The sequence below is a fragment of the Dendrobates tinctorius genome, unplaced genomic scaffold (genome assembly GCF_039654945.1).
Source record: "Dendrobates tinctorius isolate UK_male_01 unplaced genomic scaffold, ASM3965494v1 ptg000114l, whole genome shotgun sequence".
NCBI lineage: Eukaryota > Metazoa > Chordata > Amphibia > Anura > Dendrobatidae > Dendrobates > Dendrobates tinctorius.
In genome coordinates, this window is record NW_027361782.1 from 10,591,982 (window position 1) to 10,614,860 (window position 22,879).

At 46.7% G+C, this 22,879-nt stretch overlaps 1 protein-coding gene across 6 annotated transcripts in view; it reads left to right on the forward strand.

The window, feature by feature from the left end:
- OCRL (OCRL inositol polyphosphate-5-phosphatase) overlaps window positions 1–21,341 on the forward strand; it is a 54,162-nt gene extending 32,821 nt beyond the window's left edge. For 3 of the 6 annotated variants that reach the window (XM_073589859.1, XM_073589855.1, XM_073589860.1), the window contains 10 exons: window positions 1,923–2,058; window positions 3,579–3,689; window positions 3,825–3,990; window positions 5,483–5,718; window positions 6,483–6,506; window positions 9,159–9,275; window positions 9,562–9,706; window positions 18,939–19,066; window positions 19,143–19,254; window positions 19,532–21,341. In XM_073589859.1, the coding sequence (XP_073445960.1) occupies window positions 1,923–2,058; window positions 3,579–3,689; window positions 3,825–3,990; window positions 5,483–5,718; window positions 6,483–6,506; window positions 9,159–9,275; window positions 9,562–9,706; window positions 18,939–19,066; window positions 19,143–19,254; window positions 19,532–19,656 (1,300 nt within the window). In that variant the 3' untranslated portion in view covers window positions 19,657–21,341. The remainder of the gene's footprint in view (window positions 1–1,922; window positions 2,059–3,578; window positions 3,690–3,824; window positions 3,991–5,482; window positions 5,719–6,482; window positions 6,507–9,158; window positions 9,276–9,561; window positions 9,707–18,938; window positions 19,067–19,142; window positions 19,255–19,531) is intronic. The other 3 variants (XM_073589857.1, XM_073589856.1, XM_073589858.1) reach the window with 3 other exon arrangements.
- Window positions 21,342–22,879: the final 1,538 nt, after the last annotated feature.

Consider the following 22,879-nt stretch of genomic DNA (forward strand, 5'->3'; position numbering starts at 1 on the left):
CATCAGACAAAGCGAGGCATTTTGAGAGTTTGTTACATTGTATCCAGACAGGAAAGTTACTTATCACCTGCACTGACACATAGCATCAAACTATCAGGATGGGGGGAGAGATGTGGTTTGCAGCTGTTGTAAAACTACAACTCCCATCATGTGGTGAAAGGCATTGACTTGCATGCTGGGTGTTGTAGTTTTGTAGCAGGTGGAAGGCTATAGGTCAAAGGCAATCTGTCATCCTTAATTAGAGTAAAATCTCAGCTGTGAGGAGGCCAGGGACTTACAGCAAGTAGAGATCCTAAAATGAAGAAATAAAATCCTGTGGCCCCAATTCATTGTTTGCATTCTCCAAGTCCTTTTCTTTTTTGCCTTGTGTTATTAGTTGTCAAATTTTGTGCCATATTCTTCAAAATGATGCAAGCAGTTCATGAATCAAAAATGCTTGCACTTTGTCTCTTCAACTGTTTCTATGACTTTTTAACGCAAACGTCGCATGTTTTGCAAATATTGTGCCAAGATACTGACAGACTGAAAAAAACAGGGGAAGGGGGACTGGAGTGGGAAGCTCTATATTATGCTTGTCTTTAAAGGCACCAATGAATCGGAGCCTAAATATTTTTAAGAAGTACAAGAACTTTCCATTATAGAAATAGTCTGTTTTAAAAACATTGAAACCGGGCGCTCCCCGTTCACTCTTCTGCAGGCTCGGGCTCCTCCTGTCACCCACAGAAAAGTCAGATTTCATAAAAACTATTTGCCGCACCGTGGTCCAGGGGCGATGCAAGTATTTTGCGATCGCTGGACCCCACCCCTTTGGATGCGTTCTCCTCCGCGCCTCTTCGAGTTTAATACGGGCGATGACATGCATGATGTTGAGTCGGGCGTACAAACCAGAAGAGGCACTGGGGATGCCAGCCAGAAGCGGGAGATACCGACGTGACCGCTTGACCTGGATCCCACTGATAGACAGTCGTAAGGACTTCTGCAATGTCAGCACATCCCCTGGTCAAAATTTTACCCTCAGGGAAACATTGAAGTCTGTAGTATCGGTGATCCCGTGTCTTCACTGCGTTCTTAGCTGCTGGGGGCAGTTATATCTGCAAAGTTTTCTTTGCCGCAGAAGAAAGGACTCTCTTCAGTCCAGCATTCGTGCGTGTGAATTTATTCAGGAGGTGCCGTGTCCTTATCAGTAATGTCTCTGCATTTCTTCGCTCATGTCCCCACGGCCTGCCACAGCATAGCGTTCATTCCCAACTGGTAGCACTCTCTTTCGCCCTGGCCTGGGGACATGACCCGCCTTGTCCGGCATTGCCGCGACTTGTCTACGTCCTGTTTAGCTGTAGAGACTTTGGATGAATTTATGTTTCCGTGTTTGTGGCTTTGGTTCAGCTTTGCACTGCTCACCCTGTTCTACAGACTTAGCATAGCTGAATGTGTTTTTGCACTTTTTCTTCTGTGTAATGTGATCCTGCTGCACTGATTAAAGGGAACCTGTCACCTCTTTTGGCCGCTATAAGATGCAACCACTGCCTTTCAGAGCTTATCTACAGCAATCTATAATGCGGCACCCATTGGACCAGACCGCCCCCCCGGGTGAGTATAACAAAACTTATTTTTCTTATCTTTCAGGTCGGACCGGGGGCCTTATCTACAGCATTATAGAATGCTGTAGATAAGCCTTGAAATTATTATTTTATTATTATTGTTATAAAGGTGGTGGCCACATCTTTAAGCAGCTAAAAGAGGTGACAGGTTCCCTTTAATTTTTTTTAAAAACCGCACCAATCTTGTGTGCAGATGTTGTCTTGTTTTGCGGCTCAGCCCCATTCAAGGGAACACCAGAGACAAACTCTGGACAGCGCAGTGCTGGTTAAAGATAGTACTGGTTTCCGGACCCACCTTATCACGTTTCTTCTGTTTCCGAACAGTGGGAAGTGTCGGGTGCCCGCCTGGTGCGACCGTGTCCTGTGGAGGGGAAACAACATCAAGCAGCTCAAGTACCGCAGCCACATGGAGCTGAAGACCAGCGACCACAAGCCCGTCAGCTCGCTGTTCAGCATCGGGGTGAGAACATTAATGAAAACTCATAGGAGCCAATTACCCGGATATAGCTTTTCCTGCACTGGTACATTGTAACAAAGTGTCAGCAGAGGAGAGAGGCTAGTGCTGCTCTTGTGTCTGGAATGGGATGCAACTGTTACAAACAGGCAACTGTGAAAAGTATCAGGATAAAACAGGAGGTTTCTATTCACTGTCAGAAAGTAGAGCGTTTATATGGTGAAGTCGTAAAACTCTTATGTACCGGGGGTCCTCTTCAGCAGACAAGGCGGAGGGGGGCATTTTCTCAAAAGGTTAGCGTTTCCCCTCTTTTGGGAGATGCTGTAGGTGGGGCTCACCTCATTTGGATGAGGCTGTATGTGCAGGTGTCCCCTCTTTTTCACGAAGCTGTAAGTGCAGTGGTCTCCTCCTTTTCACGAGGCTGTAGGTACGGGGGTGCCCTCTTTTGGACGAGGGGGGGGGGGTTCCGCTTTTAGGCGGACGAGGCTGTAGCTGAAGGTTCCCTTCTTTTGGACGAGGCTGTAGGTTGGCGGTGGGCGTCCCTCCTTTGGAAGAGGCTGTAGGTTGGCGGTGGGCGTCCCTCCTTTGGACGAGGCTGTAGGTTGGCGGTGGACGTCCCTCCTTTGGACGAGGCTGTAGGTTGGCGGTGGGCTTCCCTCCTTTGGACGAGGCTGTAGGTTGGAGGTGGGCTTCCCTCCTTTGGACGAGGCTGTAGGTTGGTGGTGGGCTTCCCTCCTTTGGACGAGGCTGTAGGTTGGCGGTGGGCTTCCCTCCCTTGGACGAGGCTGTAGGTTGGCAGTGGGGTTCCCTCCATTGGAGGAGGATGTAGGTTGGCGGTGGGGTCCCCTCCTTTTGGACGAGGCTGTAGGTGGGGGTTCTCCTCCTTTTGGACAAGGCTGTAGGTGTGGTGGGGTCCCCTCTTTTGGACAAGGCTGTAGGTGTGGTGGGGTCCCCTCTTTTGGACGAGGCTGTAGGTGTGGGGGGTCCCCTCTTTTGGACGAGGCTGTAGGTGTGGGGGGTCCCCTCTTTTGGACGAGGCTGTAGGTGGGAGGGTCCCCTCTTTTGGACGAGGCTGTAGGTGGGAGGGTCCCCTCTTTTGGACGAGGCTGTAGGTGGGAGGGTCCCCTCTTTTGGACGAGGCTGTAGGTGGGAGGGTCCCCTCTTTTGGACGAGGCTGTAGGTGGGAGGGTCCCCTCTTTTGGACGAGGCTGTAGGTGGGGGGGGTCTCCCTCCTTTTGGACGAGGCTGTGGGAGGGGTCCCCTCCTTTTGGACGAGGCTGCAGGTGGGAGGGTCCCCTCCTTTTGGACGAGGCTGTAGGTAGGTGGGGGGGTCTCCTATTTTGGATGAGGCTGTAGGTGGAGGGTACCTCCTTTTGGACGAGGCTGTAGGTGGGCGGTGGGGTCCCCTCCTTTGGACGAGGCTGTAGGTGGGGGGTGGTCCCCTCCTTTGGATGAGGCTCTAGGTGGGCGGTTGGGTCCCCAACTTTGGGCAAGGATACATTAATTCATCCTCTTTCATGTTCCAGGTTAAGGTCGTGGATGAGCGGAAATACAGGAAAGCGTTTGAGGACATTGTGCGGATGATGGATCGGATGGAGAACGATTTTCTTCCATCCCTGAAGCTCAGCAGAACAGAAGTGAGCTGACCGCCACGTTATTGCTCTATACATGTGGTGACCTCTGTGGAGAGAGGCAGTAATGACCCTATGTTGTATATTGTGCTTTCATATCCTCCTTCCTGTTTTTAAATTTTTCTGATTTCTGTCTCGCAGTTTAAGTTCGATCTTGTGCGATTCCGGCAGCTCCAAAAAGAAAAGTTTGTCATCCAGAATGACGGACAGGTGCCGTGCCACTTCTCCTTCATTCCCAAACTGAACGACTCTCAGTACTGCAAGCCATGGCTGCGAGCCGAGCCCTGCGAGGGCTACCTGGAGCCAAGTAAGTGTCCATACACTGCGCTGACATCCCCAGGGTTACATGTGTGGACCCTTCATTACTGGTGGTGTAGATACACTGACCCCCCCCCCTCCACCATTACTGGTGGTGTAGATACATTGACCTACCCCTCCTCCCTCACCCATTACTGGTGATGCAGATACACTGATTCCCCTTTAGAGATGGGTGAACCCAAACAGTAGTTCGGCGTCTGTACTGAACACCTACAGTTCTGGCACGGACTCCGAACACGGACTTCACCAGGAAGTCCGTATTACTGTTTGGGTTCGGCAGCCCGAACATCCATGTGCCTGGCAGCGCGGCAAACACTGCTTCTGATCGGCGGTGAAATCATCCCCACCGGTCAGAGAGCCGCCATTCCCACACTGTCAGAAGACAGCGTGAGCGCTCAACTGTGATCAGAGGTATAAAGCTTACCTCTAGTTACTGGTGTCAGCTGATGGGACTACTGATCCCATCATCTGACACCTGCTGCCACTAATAACAGTGAGAGCATGAGCTGCGGATGGGAGTATTAGCCGCTCCTGCGCTGTAAATAAATAATTAAAATAAAAAAAACGGCGTGGGTTCCCCTGTATTTTTGCTAACCAGCCAGACAAAACTCGCAGCTGGGGGCTGCAACCCTCAGCTGTCAGCTTCAGCAAGACTAGTTATCAAGAATACAGGGGTCCCCCAAGCTGTTTTTTTTTAATTATTTAAATAAATAATAAAAAAAACATTGTGGGGTCCCCCACATTTTTGACAACCAGCCTTACTAAATAAGACTGCTGGGGGCTTGTATTCTCGGGCTGGTAAGGGGCCATGGATATTGCCGCCCCCCCCCCAGCCTTAAAATAGCAGCCCAGAAAAGGCACTTCTATTAGATGCGCCACTTCTGGCGCTTTGCCCGGCTCTTCCCACTTGCCCTGTAGTGGTGGAAATTGGGGTGATAGTTGGGGGGTTGATGTCACCTTTGTATTGTCAGGTGACATCAAGCCCACGGCTTAGTAATGGAGAGGCGTCTATAAGACACCTATCCGTTAGTAATCCTATAGTCACAGTGTAAGAAAACACAGACACCCAGAAAAAGTGAATGAGGTCCGGGTACTGTTCTGGTACCTGAACCCAAACTTTTTGTAACTGTTCAGCCGGACCCGAAGATCAAGGTGTCCGCCCATCTCTCTCCACCTTCTCCCCCATTACTGGTGATGTAGATACACCCCCATTGCTGGAGGTGTAGATGTACGGATCCCCCATTACTGGTGTAATGGGTAGACAGGCACACCACCCCCCCATTACTGGTGTCATAGGTACACGGATCCCCCCCCATTACTGGTGGTGTAGATACAGTTTCCCCCCATTACTGGTGGGGTGGATGCACTGCTCCCCTCCATTACTACTATTCTATGTATACGGACCCCCCTCCCATTACTGGTGTCATAGGTACTCGGGCACCCCCTTCCTGTGTCCCTAATGTTGGGGTCTTCGGTTACAGATGAGTCGGTGGAGATCAGTCTGGACATTTATGTCAGTAAGGATTCGGTGACGTTGCTGAACTCGGGCCAAGACCTGATTGAGGACATCCTGGTCTTGCACCTGGACCGGGGCAAGGACTACTTCCTCACCATCAGCGGCAGTTATCTGGTCAGCACCTTCGGGACGTCCCTGGAAGCCCTCTGCCGAATGAAGCGGCCGATCCGGGAGATCCCGGTCACCAATCTCATCGACCTGGTGAGGCTCTTTGTCTGCTATGGGGTGTCGGGGCTTCTTCTAAGGGGGCTACATGGACTTACTGGACCCCTTAAAGTCAAATCGGCCCCACATAGATTCGCTGTGATGTCACTCATTCCCCCACCCCCATAGAGCACTGTGATGTCAATAATCCCTCCCATCACCCATTCAGCGATGTGACGTCACTGATGTCGCCCATCGACTGTAGAGTGGTATGATATCACTGATTCCCCCCCCCCCCCCTCCATGGAGCGCTGAGATGTCGCTCACTCCTACCCCCCCATAAGTGCTGTGATGTCACTGATCTGCCGCTCTCATAGCCATCATAGAGCACGGTGATGTCACTTATTCCTTCTCTCCCATAGAGCACTGTAATGTCAGTAATCCCCCCCCCCCATCACCCATTCAGCCATGTGATGTCACTGATTCCCCTCCAGAGCGCTGTGATGTCACTGATTTCCGCCCTAGTGCGCTGTGATGTCACTGATTTCCGCCCTAGTGCGCTGTGATGTCACTGATTTCCCCCCTAGTGCGCTGTGATGACACTGATTTCCCCCCTAGTGCGCTGTGATATCACTGATTCCCCTGTAGAGTGCTGTGATGTCACTGATTTCCCCCCTAGAGCGCTGTGATATCACTGATTCCCCCCTAGAGTGCTGTATTGTCACTGATGGCACCATCTCTTCGTGCTGCTTCCTGTGTTCTCCGGCTTTGCCGTCTCATTGATGTTTTTCCTCTTTTCCTCCATACTGCTTTGCTCGTAGGGAGAAGACAACTTCTCAGAGAAGGTAACCCTCCCCCGCTATACCCGCCCGTGCCCCTGTGTGTCACTACGTCACTTGTGATTTGTGCTTTGTGGATCCTCATTTTCTTGTCGCTTCGTTAATCTCATAGAAAATGGCTTTTGACTGGAGCGATTTGTGTGAAGCAGTTACTCCCCTAATTGCCCGGAGGAGTTACGGGAGGACCCCTGTAAAGTCTCCTTTACGTGTAATGTTCTGGTGGCTGAATATAACGGAGCCGCCAGAGATGAGCGTCACCTCTGATGCCGCTGATCACAAAGTATCACAAATTTTAGCCGCACAATTCTTTGGTTCCCACATAGCCACACTGGAGCCGAATGCCCCGTGCCTCCGGGCGGCATTGGAGCCCAACGCCCTGCGCCTCCGTGCATCTTTATTAATAGTGACGTTGTTTCTATCGGCTCTAAGGCTTCTTACATCCTTCAGTCAAAAGCTTTAATGTTTGGTGTAGAGGAAATAAAAACTTCATTCTTCTGCGAGATTATATACGTATATATATCTGTGATCTTTGGAGTAAACAGCTCTCTGCTGCCCCCTGTTGTCTGGACAATTAAACGATTGGTTGTTGATCAACGGAGAAGGCCGCAGGCTGTTCGCACCACTAGGCCGGTTATCGGAAAACTAACGGTGATCGTACGGCATATACACCTCTGGATTACAACACGTGGAATATGTGTACACATCCTGGTACGGTCACCGTTAAGTCCAAGACAACACCAGACTACTTGCCGCCAACACCAATCCTTTTCAGCCAATTGGACACTGTTTACGGTAGTTTTCACTTTGAGGTGTAGTTTATAGAAAAGAAGGAACAGAACTATTACTTTTTATACTTAATCCAAAGGGAGGCAGTGTTTATGAAAAATATACAAACGATTTTACAAGGGGGACAAAACAATACAGCAAAAACAGTTACATAAAATAAAAGCAATTAACAGGAGAACTTACTATACCGATCACAGAGACAATTCAGTTTTAGCCAAAGGAGAGCGCTTCACTGGGAGCTGTCAATAAACAGGATTCTTGCATACACATTATGTAACTCTCTACAGGAACACAGATCATAATTGAGCTTGATCTTTTATCAGACCCTGAGTCCCACCCACACACCCGTGTGATGACATGGGCCGTGTTGTGGGGCGGTCTCGGCCCTTCTTGATTGTAGGAAATCCCGACTTATGCAATAACTCCTCTCCGGATTACCGCAGAAGGTTGAGGTCAATGCCATGTTTTGCATTAGGATTTTATCTATGCTTAGGGTCCCGTTTCATTAGCGACGCACCAGCGATCCCAACAACGATACGACCTGGTAAGGATCTCTGGTGCATCGCTAAATGATCGCTAGTAAGCTGCCAAACAGGCAGATCTCTTCAGCGACGCAACAGCGATCAAACACAGTGATGCATGCTGGCCAGCAGGACGCCGACAACGAAAAAATGGCCCAAGACATTCCTGCACGATCAGCGATCTCCAGCAGGGGGGGCGGTCGCCGCTATGTGTCACATGTAGCGAGATCGCTGTTGCGTCACAAAATCGGTGACGCATTAGCGATCATGCTATGTGAGACAGGGCCTTAAGAGACCAAACATGGCTTAGCTGCTGGTGGTTTTATGGCACATAGGCTTTGGGGCATTTTGACGGCGGTTATAATTATGAGAAAATATATATCTGTTTACCTGGTTAACCCCAGTGCCAACAATGTGTGTTTCATGAATATCGAATATATAGAAAGTACAATATTCTATGTTTTTGTTCGGAGTCTTTTTTCTGTCGCAGGTGCAACCCTTCCCTGGGGGACAATGGTCTCTAGGGTACATGTAAAATATTTATCTTGAGTGGACAATGTAATTCCTGTGGACAAAAGGTTTCCTCTACTTTGTTGTCTAACTCTCTGAAAAGGACTTCTCTTGGCTCAATGATCCTGTCTATTGTATAGCTCTTTTATGCACAATACCCATCCTCTTCAGCCACCTGGGCATAAGGAGGACTTCTTGCATGGTAATTTATCTGCTTCACATCTTTGTGGACTGCCATTTTACATAAAGGCTGCTTTGGTTACTAGCTCCTGTTTCCTTATGGCAAATGGGAGGGGGGATATGAGTGACTTCAAGGATTTTTAATATTTTCTATGACAATGGTGCAGCACCATTTGGCAGCATTGTGGTCGCTGAAGTTTCAGCCGCCTGAAGCCACGTTGTACACCCGTGATTTCTGGACGAGTTCACGTACTGTTGTCAATTCGCTAAGTCAGACTCTTATCAAATTTTAGTCAAAACCCCATCTTTCTTGCCTCACACCACATATATTGGACACTTTTTTTTTTCAACGTGCCTGACAAGGGGCGGCCATGAAAGGCCACGGCTCAATGACTACTCCTGTGCATTATAATTCCACCACAGTTTGGTGAATCTCAAGTGGCCGCAGTAAAGCTGCACCCCGTCTTATCAGACCATGAGCGGCGCAGTGATAAATGTGCCACCTTTTAGGACGGTCTCGTCAGTGCTCAGCGCTTGTGTATGGCGGCCTCATGCACTCATTGTGGAGGCTGAAGTGCAGCACAGGCCCTCCCCTCCACCTATGCCGCCGTGTTCCTATACACTATACTGTATTCTCATCATGACTGTGTCTCTTCCCCAGGAGAAAGCCGTCCTGCAGATGTCGGAGGAGGTGGACGGCATGGCTGAGAGGCCCCTGAAGATCCCGAAGGAGATGTGGCTCCTGGTTGACCACTTGTACAAGAACGCCTGCCGCCAGGTTTGTGCTCTAATTCGACTACACCTCATCTGACAAGTTACAGGACAGACCCCTGTACATGTCAGTGGGGGCCAAAGTGCCGGCTTAAAAGGGCCAGTAAGATGACCCGAAAATGACCTGTCAGCAGAATCAGAGGTGTCATGTGACATAAGCCCTGCACCACTAGAATCACATAAGTCACCTGACTAATAAGACTCAAGAGGTAACAAGAGGCGGGGCTTACTTCCAGCCTCCTGATTGGTTACTTTAACGGCGGTTTTTATTCTGATCCACTTTTATCTTGCAGGAAGATTTATTCCAGACTCCAGGAAAACAGGAGGAATTGCAGCAGATCATCGACTGTCTGGACACGAGCATCCCAGACAACATCCGTATCCTTCTGAGCCGTCCGCACAACAATGAATGTTCCAGATCATGTTCCATATTGTTATGTGAGGAGCAAAAAGATTGTAACCCAAGATCTACTCCACACCCACGTATACGCGTACATCCATGTACTTATGTGCTAGTATGGTGTTTTTGGGGTGATATGCCGTGTCTTTTGGCCTCTAAAGTGGTGTGTGTTACGGCCTCCAAAGAGGAAAATTGTGTTCTTATCTGACCAGACTATATTCTCCCAGTATCTCACAGGCTTGTATAAATTTTGTGGAGCAAACTGTAAACATGCAGGAACATGCTTTTTGTTCAGCAATGGAGTCTTGCATGGTGAAGCGTGCAAACTGGCCATGTAGGTTGCATGGTGAATGTGCATGCAGGCCACGGAGGTTATTTTCTGAGCGTTCATACAGGCCATGGTGGTTGCGTGATGAGCTTGCATATATGCCATGGCATTTGTGTGGTTAGTGTCCATATAGGCCATGGAGATTGACAAAACTGATAGTTTTCTGTGAAACAGTTGTGCCTGATGATTCTAGGTCTTTCTGTAGATCTCCACAAGTGTCCTTGGCTCTTGGACAACTCTTCTTTTACTAGGTTGACCTAAAATAATGGAGCCCCTTTGGTCCACTAAAAATAAGATAAGACAGGACATACATACATGCAAAAAAGTCACATAGAAATCATCACTTGATTTTAGTAAGGAGAATATAAACATGCGTTAGGCTAGGTTCACATTGCTTTATGGCAGTCCGTTTAACGGATTGTGTTACAAAGCGGCATTAACGCGATGTAACGCATCCGTTAACGCTGCCATAGACTGCCATAACGTAGCGCATCGCTAACGCATGTCATAATCGGCATGCGTTAGCGATGTGCCGTCATTCTGTGACTGACCCTCGGACGCGGTCTGCAGCGTTGGAGGGTCCGTCACTGCTAGTGCAGATGGAGCATCTGCCCTAGTGCGATCGCATAACACGATAAAAAATAAGAGTAGCATTAGCGTGCGTTGAGCAGACTGCTCTGACGCAATATGAACCAGGCTTTAGGGAAATATAATACCGTATATACTTGTGTATAAGCCGAGTTTTTCAGCCCCTTTTTTGGGATGAAAAAGACCCTCTTGTCTTATACACGACTCATACGCCAGAAAGCCGGATGGGGAGCCCGGGAAGCAGGAGACATCATACTCACTCTCCTGGCTTCTGCATATCAGGCTCTGCTGAATCTTAGTCCCGACGTCTGCATCTCTCTTCCTGTCTTCCTGTGCGGTCACATGGTACCGCTCCTTAAAGTAATGAATATGGACATGTCTCCACTCCCATAGGGGTGGAGAGCATATTCATTACTTTAAGGAGCGGTACCATGTGACCGCACAGGAAGAAGACAGGAAGAGAGATGCAGATGCCGGGACTGAGATGTAGCAGAGCCTGATGTGCAGATGCCGGGAGGGTGAGCCATGCCATATTCACCTGTTCCCGTTCCACCGCTGTGCTGTCTCCCGGGTCCTTTGGCTGTGACGTTCAGGTTAGAGGACACAATGACGTGTTTAGTGCGCGCCCTCTGTCTGAACAGTCACTGCAGAGAGCCAGCGATGCTGAGGAGCAGCGACGAGAGGTATGTCATTTTTTTTTTTTTTAAATCGCAGCAGCAGCATTGTTATATGGGGCATATATTAATATGGAGCATGTTACGGTGCCACCATTAACCTTTTGTGCAGCATTATATGGGGCATATATTAATATGGAGCATGTTATGGGGCCACCATTAACCTTTCTGCAGCATTATATATGGCATATTTTAATATGGAGCATCTTATGGGGCCACCATTTTAGTATCTATTTTTATTTTTGAAATTTACCAATAGCTGCTGCATTTCCCACCCTCGTCTTATATTCAAGTCAATAAGTTTTCCCAGTTTTTGGTGGCAAAAACACCCAACAAGCAGCTGGTAGCACGGTGGCTCAGTGTTTAGCACTGCAGCCTTGCAGCACTGGAGTCCTGGGTTCAAATCCCACCAAGGACAACATCTGCAAGGAGTTTGTACGGTATGTTCTCCCTTTGTTTGCGTTGGATTCCTCCCTTGACTCCTGTTTCAAAGACAATACTGATAGGGAAATTAGATTGTGAGCCCCATCGGGGACAGCAATGGTAATGTGTGCAAACTGTAAAGCGCTGCGGAATATGTTAGCACTATATAAAAATAAAGATTATTATTATCTCACTTATAAAGCGAACTACAACAACCAGATCAATGCTCTGGTGAGTATTAGTAAACATATCAGGTAATATGTATGAAAACAGAGAACAATCTCACCCAACGTTGTTCCTTGTTCTACCAGATCAAATTCATTCAATATCTGTCGAATCCTGTTTGCCCTATTAGGATAGTGGAGGTCCTCATATACATCCATCCAATACCTCACCAAAAAGATTTTCCGTAGGATCTTTTACACTGTATCTCCAAGGTTAGCTCCCAACGCGTTTCATCAATCGAATTATAAGGGGCGAAATTAACTATTAAATAGATATGGGGTTTTTAACATGATGGACGCATCATCACGTATGAAAGAGAGAAGGTCTGGTACATCACGTCGGCGGTCAGAGATCTTTAGACCGCCGAATGGCGTAGCAAGGATGTCCTTTCCGTTGCGCATTAACGTGGACCTCATCAGTGACATGCACTTGTCACTTGAGGGGCCGGCATGATCAGTCGTCACTTCCGGCCTCCGCATCTTTACTGATGCAAATAGCCTTTCTGATCTGGTGTTCTTGATTGCAGCTTATATATATCACTCCCAAAATAAATGGAAAAGTTATTTGAAACTTGTATCTTTCGATCCACATCACAGAAAGGTAGAAAAACGTTGATGTGTCATAAAAGGGCAATATTACGATCAACTGTGATTGATACTTAAGATCCTAACAACCCCCAAAGGCGGGAGGATCCGAAAAATGGGCATTGGTAATAAAGAGAAAACGACGACTGGCCCTGTCTGAAACCCTAGTTGTCCCTACAATAGTGATTTCTTGGTCTAGCAGGTTAAGGAAAGAAAGCCAGATGAAAAGGGAGGTGGGAGGGAAAAAGTGTAAAAAAAAAAAAAAAACAGAGCTTTTTGGATATAGGCAAATGGAATAGGACTGTGCCGACAGGTACAACCTAAATCTTAAACCTGTATATGATCCTACCTGTCAGTGGAGATTGGCAGCCTATGGGGAAACGAGAATGGCGCCCCCACTCCGCGGCGGTTGACCCCATCATAAAAATCAATTGAAAGTGAGGGTCTCATTAAGGCCCCGGGGTGTATATGTTTTTAGATGATATATCCATCTTGTCTCACACTGCAGCACCATCCTATTCCAATTGCCACCCCTTTTAGGTACATCTATTGTCGATGCCCATGAATCTCAATTTGGAAGTGTCTCCATTGTGGTCACTGTTCATGTGCCTAGCCAAAGGGATATCTCTTTTTAGGGAAATTTCTCTAACATGGTCACCTATCCGTCTTCTAAACTCGCGTATTGTTTTCCCTATATATTCCATGCCACAGTGTCATACTGCTCTATAAATGATCCATTTTGTGTGGCAGTTGATAAAATGGTATATTTGAAATTCCTGGTTTGTGACATTGCTTCTAAAATGTCCCGTGGACATGACTGAGCAAGTTACACAACCATTACATTTGTAGCACCCTTTAAGGTTATTAGCCAGGTTTCTTTCTTTGGGGGAACAAAATGGCTGCGTACAATTCTGTTGCCTATAGATCTTCCATTCTGGGAGGTGATTTTCAGATAAGGTCCCACCAGGTCCCCAATGTCTTCATCCATCTGCAAAATAGGCAAATGTTTTTTGAGAATTGACTGTACAAGTTGTGTACCATTGTTGTAAGTGGTGATATACCGACATGAGGTTGATTCCTCTTTATGTGAAGTTGGCGTCAGTAATTGTGTTCTATTAATATATTTTGTCTCATTATATACCTTGCTGAAAATGCCATCTGGATAGTCTCTCTCCAAAAAGCGTTCACGCGAGTCAGCTGCTTGTTCTTGATAGTAATTCTCAGAAGAGCATTTACGCTGTACTTAAAAGTATTGCCCCTTCGGAATGCCCTTCTTCAGTGGGTGTGGGCTTTCTGTAGATTTTGGTATTAAGATATCCATCCAGGGTTTTTTGGATGTTAAGATCCAGGAAAGAAAGCTCTATCTCATGGTGTTCAAAGGTGAAGGACAAATCAAGAGGCTTGTCATTAAGTTTTGCTACAAAATTGGTAAGGCTTGTAACATCACCATTCCATATTACTAGTACATAGTCAATGTACCGTGACCAAAATGTAATTTTGGAACAGTCTTCACTAGGGGGGTGTCACCAAAAACAATGGTGTCCTTCCACCAGCTCAGGAACAAGTTGGCATAAGATGGTGCGCAGGGGCTACTCATAGCTGTGCCCCTGAGATGGTGGTAGAGTGAACCATTGAACAAGAAAACATTTTTTGTCGGACAGAATTCAAGAGGAGTAAGTAGGAACAAATTATGATTAAAATATTGTTGGCCCCTATGATTTGAGGAAATAATCAACAGCCTTCAGACCATCAGAGTGATTAATGGAAGGGTACAAAGCTTCAACATCAATGCTACAGAGAATTGACTCTGGTTCCAACACCAAAACATCCAATTTCCTTAGAAGGTCTGTTCAATCACTCGTATACGAATTAAGGGATGTGACATAAGGTTTGAGTAATTCATCTAAATACACACCTGCATAATGACAAAAGCTGTCAATCCCTGATACTATTGGTCTCCTTCTCAAGGGTGATAAGCCCTTATGAATTTTGGGGAGACAATAGAAAGTCGCCACAGTTGGTTGGATGCGACGGATAAAGACAGTTATATTCATTTTTATCAGTAAGGGATTTGGTGAGCCCATCATCCAAAATCTTTTAATTGTCTGCCAAAAATAAATGTAGGATTGGAAGATAATTTCTTATAAAAGTTTTGATCATTTAGAATGGTCTGGCACATATCTTGGTAGTCTTTATATAGACAATGACAACGATATTTCCCCCTTTTGTTAGAGGATTTAATGACAAGATTGGATTCTTTCTCCAACACCCATATAGCCTCCATTTCTGGTTTAGAGAGATTATATTTCCCACCCCTGACTTTGGCTCCAAAGTCCTCTAGGTCCTTTGTCGCTACCTCTACAAATACATCGATAGTGGATTGATCACCATGGACTGGAGACATTCTCTGACTCTTGGCTTTAAGTTATATGAATGGGACCCTCACCCAAGTGCTCTGGAGTGGAGTCTGCTAGATTGTAAAGATGTCTAATGTCTGGTAGTAATGCATCTGGGATGTTTATGTCCTGACAAACAGGGCTGTGAAGTCGGACTTGGAGTCATGGAAATTGAGGAGTTGGAGTCAGTCGGAGGTTTGGCTTACCGACTCCACAGCCCTGGTATGAGGGAGTTGGAGTCGGAGGTTTGGCTTACCGACTCCACAGCCCTGCTGAGTCCTGACAAAGATGTCTGTCTTCTCTGATAGTGTTTTCTGCACTTCAATTTTCTTACAAAAAGATGGAGATCTTTTATACTTTCAAAAATCTGGAAATGGGTACAAAGTTGAGGCCTGTGTTCAAAACTTGAATTTCAAGATCACTAAGGACTCTTGATGAAAGGTTAATGACCTGGGTAGAATGTGAGGATATTGATTGTTGAGACTGGGTCTGTTCCTCAGGTAATATCCCTGGTCTAAAAACAAGTATTCACAGGTCCATGTTTATATTCTCATCACTAAAATCAAGTGATGATTTCTATGTGACTTTTTTGCATGTAGGTATGTCCTGTCTTATCTTATTTTTAGTGGACCAAAGGGGCTCCATTATTTTAGTTGAACATAGTAAAAGTTCAATTTGAAATCTTGCGGGGAGCACCTGGTTGTGGCCGGTTTATGGTGGTATCTTGTGGGAAACACCTGGTTGTTGCTGGTTTATGGTGAAATCTGGCGGGGAGCACCTGGTTGTGGCCGGATTATGGTGAAATGATGTTCTTTCCACTTCTGGATTATGGCCCCAACAGAGCTCACTGGAACCTCTCCAGTAGCTTAGAAATTCCTCTGTAACCAATGCCATCAGGATCCAAAAATGAAGAAGAGAATGGCACTCACTGTCCCATCAAATGTCCTTTATTTGGATTCACATAAAACACAGGCAGGAAAGTTTTAAGTGGAGACGCACTGGACGACGGCCGTTTCGTGCTGATATGCGCTTGTACGTGATATGCTCGGACCCGTAGAAGCGCATATCTTAGCAAAACGGCTGTCATCCAGTGCGTCTCCACTTAAAGCTCTCCTGCTTCTGTTTAATGTGAATCAAAATAAAGGACATTTGATGGGACGGCGAGTGCCATTATCATCTTTGTTTTTTGGATTTGGACATTTTCTCAGTATTTCATCTCATGGCTTGGCACTCGGGATCCCTGAGTCGGTACTGATTTGAAGTCCTGGCGTAGTGCAGCTGTGCCGGTCACCTGTGTTCACTTTCAGCAATGCCATCATGATGTTTTAAACAATTAGCTTGTGAAAGTCTTGAGACAGCTCACTGGTGTTACTCATCATGAGATTTTTCATGTGTGGCCCCTTGGTAATGAGAACCCTTTTTATGGGTGATATTTGGATTGCTGGTGATATTTGGATTGCTTCCTAATTACTAGGGATGAGCGAATAGCTTCAGATAAGTCCTTATCCGAATAGCTATAGCGCTTACCAAATAGCTGCATCGGGAAACCGGATACCTGGAGTGCTCCCGATAATCAACTGTTCGGAGCTGTCAAGAAATGGGGGTCTGTAGTTGCCCCCAGTTCGTCAGGGATTTATTATCCCACTTTCCAGTTCCTGTTTGGAACTTATAGCTCTCTGGCACGCCCTTACCCTCAGGTCTGTCAGGGAACTACACCTAGGATAAGTAGTCGCCGGAAATGCTGCCTGGTCATGTACTGGCTATTGGGCACTCTGCAGGGAGGGCGGTATGTATGTCACCAGTCTCAGGCGGGAAATGCACACACAAAACCTCCATTCTGTCTCTGCCAGAATCTCACAGATACCCCAGAACACACTTTGCTGCCACCAACTCCTGGTTCTACAATATCGGGTCAGGAGCCAACCTTAACGGTAGCGGAATTTGAGCTCAGAGGCCGTGGCAATACCTTTAAAGAGCATGGAAAACAACTAGTAAATTTTATAGATTTTCTCCAAAAAGAATAGGCAGTGTTTACAAAAGTACAAAAGATGTTACAAAGAAAGACAACTACAATATATACAAACAATTACAAAATAAGAATGGATTAAAAGGAGAACTTACGCTTAACAGTCAATGTCACACCTTGTGGAGTTGGGGAGGGGACCTTCCCAGAGCGGCAGGTCAAAATGCACAGCTGGTCCCCAAGCAAAAAGACAACTTCCTACTCATGCCCCTAGTCTTATGGCTTCCCCTGGGTAGGTGGAGCTATGGAATGCACTCCCCTTTTGAATGTTACTAACAAACTTATGAGAGCCATAACTCTGGCTGCGAGGCTTGCAGAGTGACGGCAGGACTGTCATTCTCGTTTTTACAAAATTATCTTTCATTTAAATCTAAACATGTCGTGGCTGTGTGGCTCGGTTGGTTAGAAATCAGTTTCTCAGATTCTGGGGATTGCTGAAGTATTAAAACCCACCTGTGGATAGCTTTTATGATGTAGATTCCAAATATGTTTCCTACTTCTATGCCTAATCTGCGTTTATTATATACCTGTCTGCATGAACAAAGAAACTTCCAAAGCCATGTGCTTCTTAAACAAAGGCTGGTTTTAGCTGGTCAGCAGCTCACTTTACACCTGGAGGGAGGGGGCTGGAATCACACACAGACAGAGAAAAATGCAGCTATGTGCCTGGGAAACACAAACGTAATGGGGGAAGGGGCCAGCATGTCATTCAGAAACCAAGAAGCTGCAGCTGATATCTCTGTATTTGTGACTAGAACAATAAAAAATACGTCCTATTTCCTGGCAGGCGCTGCAGCTGCATGTGTTGCGTCTGTGTGACAGTCACAAGAAACAGGCTCTCCATGCATGGGTTGTGACTGTCACACACCCACGACACATGCAGCTGCGGCGCCGAACAGCTGATTAAAGGGAGCGCTCCAGGTATCCAGGTTCCCAATGCTGCTATTCGGATAAGGACCTATCCGAAGCTATTCGCTCATCCCTACTAATTACTGATAGATCACAGCCGATGTCAGTACTTTCCAGGACTTTTTGCTCCTTTCTTTCTTTGTTCAGTACTTTTCCCTGTCTCATTTCTTATTATTCCACATAATTTATGGACATCTATGGTGATTTCTTTTTTGTGTGGATTGGGTGGGCTGTTACCGACATCTGGGGAGAATTTCATGTGAATAGCACCTTTACAAATAGATTTACTGAGAACATTGGCGATGAGTTCACTACGTATCTCACCTGCTATGTGTATGTGATAGATATAATACACACATTTTCATGCCCACCCATCCTTATTGGGAGGCAGTGACCAGTGTCATATGCGAGGGACGCTATGTGTCCCCCAGGATGAGGACGGAGTTCTATTAGACCTGCTGGAGTGCCTTGTGTTCACAGCAGGTCAGGTTATTTCGCCAAGGCATTATTCAGTAAATTCCCGGCATGGGCTTTTATTTTTGGAGCGATCTACAGGATCGTAGTGGGGCAGCGGGTATAGGGTTTTGGGTGTGTCAGTGTTGGTCTTGGAAGCAGACAGAGCAGGAGGCTTGTGCAAAGTGTTTTCTCTGTGAGGCAACACAGAGCCAGCGGAGCTTAAAGCCTGACACCTTAGCCTATATGGAGGTGCGGTCGCTCACGGCAACTGGTCCCGGACTGTCTTTGATTTCACGGCTGCGGTCCGGATTATACAGCGTGCTGTGCACTGTGAGTTTTTTCCTTTGGACATCAAACACATTTTTGTTTTGAACTTGGGTTACTGCCTCATTCCTGCACAGCATGGACACCGCTGCACCACAATATATACAGACATTTTCATGCCCACCCATCCTTGTATTTATACACAGATATTAAATATACACACGTCTGCTCCTACACATGACGCTATTGTATATGTCGTATCTCCTCGATGTTGTAGCAGTGAGGCCGTATTGCCGCCATTACTATTCATGTGTTGCCCCAGTTTGTAGGGTCAATCCCTGTTGTCTCTCACACAATCACGGATTTGATACTTTAAGTGTTTCCTTATTGTCGCTCCCAGCTGGTAGCAATCACTCTGTCGCGGAGGCACTGCTCATCTTCCTGGAGGCGTTACCGGAGCCAGTGATCTGCTACGAGCTCTACCAGAGATGCATCGACTGTTCGCATGACACGCGGCTGTGCCGGCAGGTGCGCAAGCACAATCATTGAGTCACAGCGCCTGCGGTCAATGGCTTCCTAACACTGCTCCCCTCCCCCTCCGCAGGTGATCTCCCAGCTGCCGCGGTGTCACCGGAACGTATTCCGATACTTGATGTCATTTCTGCGAGAGTTGCTGAAGTTTACCAGTGACAACAACCTGAACGCAAGTCTGATCGGTAAGGCCGGCACAGAGACCAGACGGCTGTTCTAAGCTGTGGGTTGTTACAATGTATCAGTGCTGCTACAAGCTATCAACAATTTGTGCAGCTGCCATGTTTGGCACACAGGTTTGTGTACAGTCATACATTGTAGCAAGGTGCAAGCAAGAACTTTTCTATTCACTGCCAACAAGCAGCCAACAGATTGTAGCTGCAACTTATGTGGGTTTTTTGTTTTAATGTTTTTGTTTGCTGTTTGACTAATTCCACATCAATTTTCCGCTCCCCCATTCAGCTACTGTTTTCACAAGTCTACTTCTCCGGCCTCCGCCAAACCTTGCAGGAAAGCAGACGGCAAGCGAACGTCAGCGGGGCAGCACTTTTATCCTGGGGTTCCTGCTGGCAGGTGACGAGGAATGAGCCATTATTATCTTTCCCCAGACTTCTGATAATGTATGGCACAAGGCTGTGGCTCTGAACGGGGAGGTGACGCTGCAGAGACAGGAAAGTCCCGAGCCAACGGAGTATCATGTACAAGATGGGGGGATGGTGGCCGCCTCTTGGGATGTTATGGACATTTATGTATCGTCACTGGTGCCATCGTCCGTGTCATTGTGTGTCCCTTATTTAAGTGCCCTTGCTCCATTCTACTTATGAAGTGACGTTGCTCCCGGTTCATCCCTTGTATAACATCCGCACGACCATTGCTGACTATTGAAAATTACCAAAAATCCCAAATAAATTCATATTCTCAATAATTCTGTTCCTGAGAAACCTGGGTGACAAATTATGGGTGCGTCCATAATACCTGGCATCCTGAATGGACCGTGTGTGCAATACCATGGTTCCTGTCTCCGACTGTGGGTCAGCATTAATGGCATCCGTGCTCAGGGGGTCTCCATGTTTCCCAGGAACAGACAGTAACGCACAGGACATGACAGAGCATGGAATTGTATTTACTGAGATTTCTCATGTTCCCACTCTTAAATGTAATATTTCACTTTTTTTCTTTTTCTGTCGCCATTATGAGTTCACGCATTCAGTTAAAACACTACCCTGTTTCTCTGAGCCCCAGACCTGGATCTGGCCTTGGGCAGCGAGGGTTAAAGTCCCCCTGGCGGCTCAGGCAGAAGGCTGCGTACAACAGAAAAATGGCGCGAATACATAAAAAATCTCTTTAGAAGACACTTTGTTTCCAGCGGATGCAGGGACGAGCACAAGTACGGACAGTTATTGAGGAGGAAACGGTTTAGAAATGTGACGTAAATCGCCATTATTGGTACATGACCCGCCATAGTCTGGTCTGGTGAAAATCATGGTACAACGTGAGCTTTTATATCACTTTCCCAGGAATGATCCGCTATAACACTACGTGACATGGGGGCACTACGACATCTGGGAGATTTTTTGCTTTTTATGTTAATTTAAATATTGTAAAATTTCTATTACCAAATTCCTCCCCCCCCACCCCCCCCCCCTCCTCATCAGAAAACTGTCAGCTGCACAGACATCCCTGACTGCAGCTTCATGTGGAACCGGCAACGCAGCCAAATCACAAAAATGATCATGTCTGTCTCCTGTCTGTTTGGAAGTATTTTGCTTTATATTCTCTAGTCACATCCAAAGCTGCATTCACATATCAGGATTTTTTTTTTACTTCTGTTCTGACCTCTCATCCCTTCACACGCTTCTGAAGCACGTTCTGAGTTGCATTGTGACCTATCTGGGTGGTTCCAGTGTCGCTGCCGTTATCAGAGCCTGACGCACTACATAGTCCACAATGTAATAAAGCAACGCCGGCTGGTGCCAAGTCTGACCGAGCCTAGCTGACTCTTCCCTTCCCTGCAGCTTTTAGTGTGACTGGAGCACAGGATAGTTAAAGCAAAGTATGGTATTTCCGAAAGTACTGAACATTATATGTGGCTTCTGCCCTGATTACTCTTTAGGATAGAATTTCATAATTCTTTGGCGATTTCAGAAGCAGAACTCCAGATTGTATGTTTGTTTTTGTTTGTTTTTGTCTTTAAATCTTTTAAAACCTTTTTATTTGCATTTTTATTTATTTTTCTAGGTTTAAGAATTAAATATGGTGGAACTTCGGTGAATTATTTTGTTTGTTTTATGGGAAATACAGAAAGTAGAAATCTGTAATGTTTCTGAATGGAGGTAGGGTAAGGTCCAAAATAAATCGGAGTCTACAGGCAGCTGCAATTTTTTGAGGATTTTATGGTTCGGGACGGAGGTTAAATAAATATGTACTCTCATTGGACCTTTCCAAGCCTGCGCTGCAGCTGCTCTTCTTTTTTCTGATCACCTCTACCTTCTCCCTCCCAGTATTCCTGACCCGCTATAGTCACACGGCCGTCATGTCTTTGACGTACATTATACACTGCTCATGAAAATAAAGGGAACACTTCAATAACAGAATATAACTCCAAGTAAATCAAACTTCTGTGAAATCAAACTGTCCACTTAGGAAGCAACACTGATTGGCAGTCAATTTCACATGCTGTTGTGCAAATGGAACAGAAAGCAGATGGAAATTATTGGCAATTATCAAGACACCCTCAATAAAGGAGTGGTTCTGCAGTTGGGGACCACATCTCAGTACCAATGCTTTCTGGCTGATGTGTTGGTCACTTTTAAATTTTGGTGGTGCTTTCACACTCGTGGTAGCGTGAGACAGAGTCTACAACCCACACAAGTGGCTCAGGTAGTGCAGCTCATCCAGGATGGCACATAAATGCGAGTTGTGGCAAGAAGGTTTGCTGTGTCTGTCAGCCTAGTGTCCAGACGCTGGAGGCGCTACCAGGAGACAGGCCAGTACACCAGGATATGTGAAGGGGGCCGTAGGAGGGCGACAAACCAGCAGCAGGACAGCTACCTCAGCCTTTGTGCAAAGAGGAACAGGAGGAGCACTGACATAGCCCTGCAAAATGACCTCCAGCAGGCCACAAATGTGCATGCCTGCACAAATAGTTAGAAACCGACTCCATGAGGAAGGTCTGAGTGCCCGACGTCCACAGATGGGGCTTGTGCTCACAGCCCAACACCGTGCAGGGCGCTGGGCATTTGACACAGAACACCAGGATTGGCAAATTTGCCACTGATGCCCTGTGTTCTTCACAGATGAAAGGAGGTTGACATTGAGCACATGTGACAGAGTCTTGAGACGCCGAGGAGAGCGATCTTCCTGCAACACCCTTCAGCATGACCGGTTTGGCAGTGGGTCAGTAATGGTGTGGGATTGCATTTCTTTGGAGGTCCACACGGGGTTTGGACACTACGTTGACACGGCAAACCATCTTTCCACAGCTCGCATTGATGTGCCATACTGGATGAGCTGCACTACCTGAGCCACTTGTGTGGGTTGTAGAGTCCTTCTCATGCTACCACGAGTGTGAAAGCACAACCAACATTCAAAAGTGACGAAAACATCAGCAAGAAAGCATTGGTCCCGAGATGTGGTCTGTGGTCCTCACCTGCAGAACCACTCTGAAAGAAAGGGAACCCAAACAAATTTGCTCAACTCTATTCCTGACTAAGCCTGGAGGAGTGGGGACACGATTGTTCCATTTTGGCCCTCAATGTGGACCCATATTTATCTGTGGCTGAGCACTAATGTATTTGAACCCAAATAACC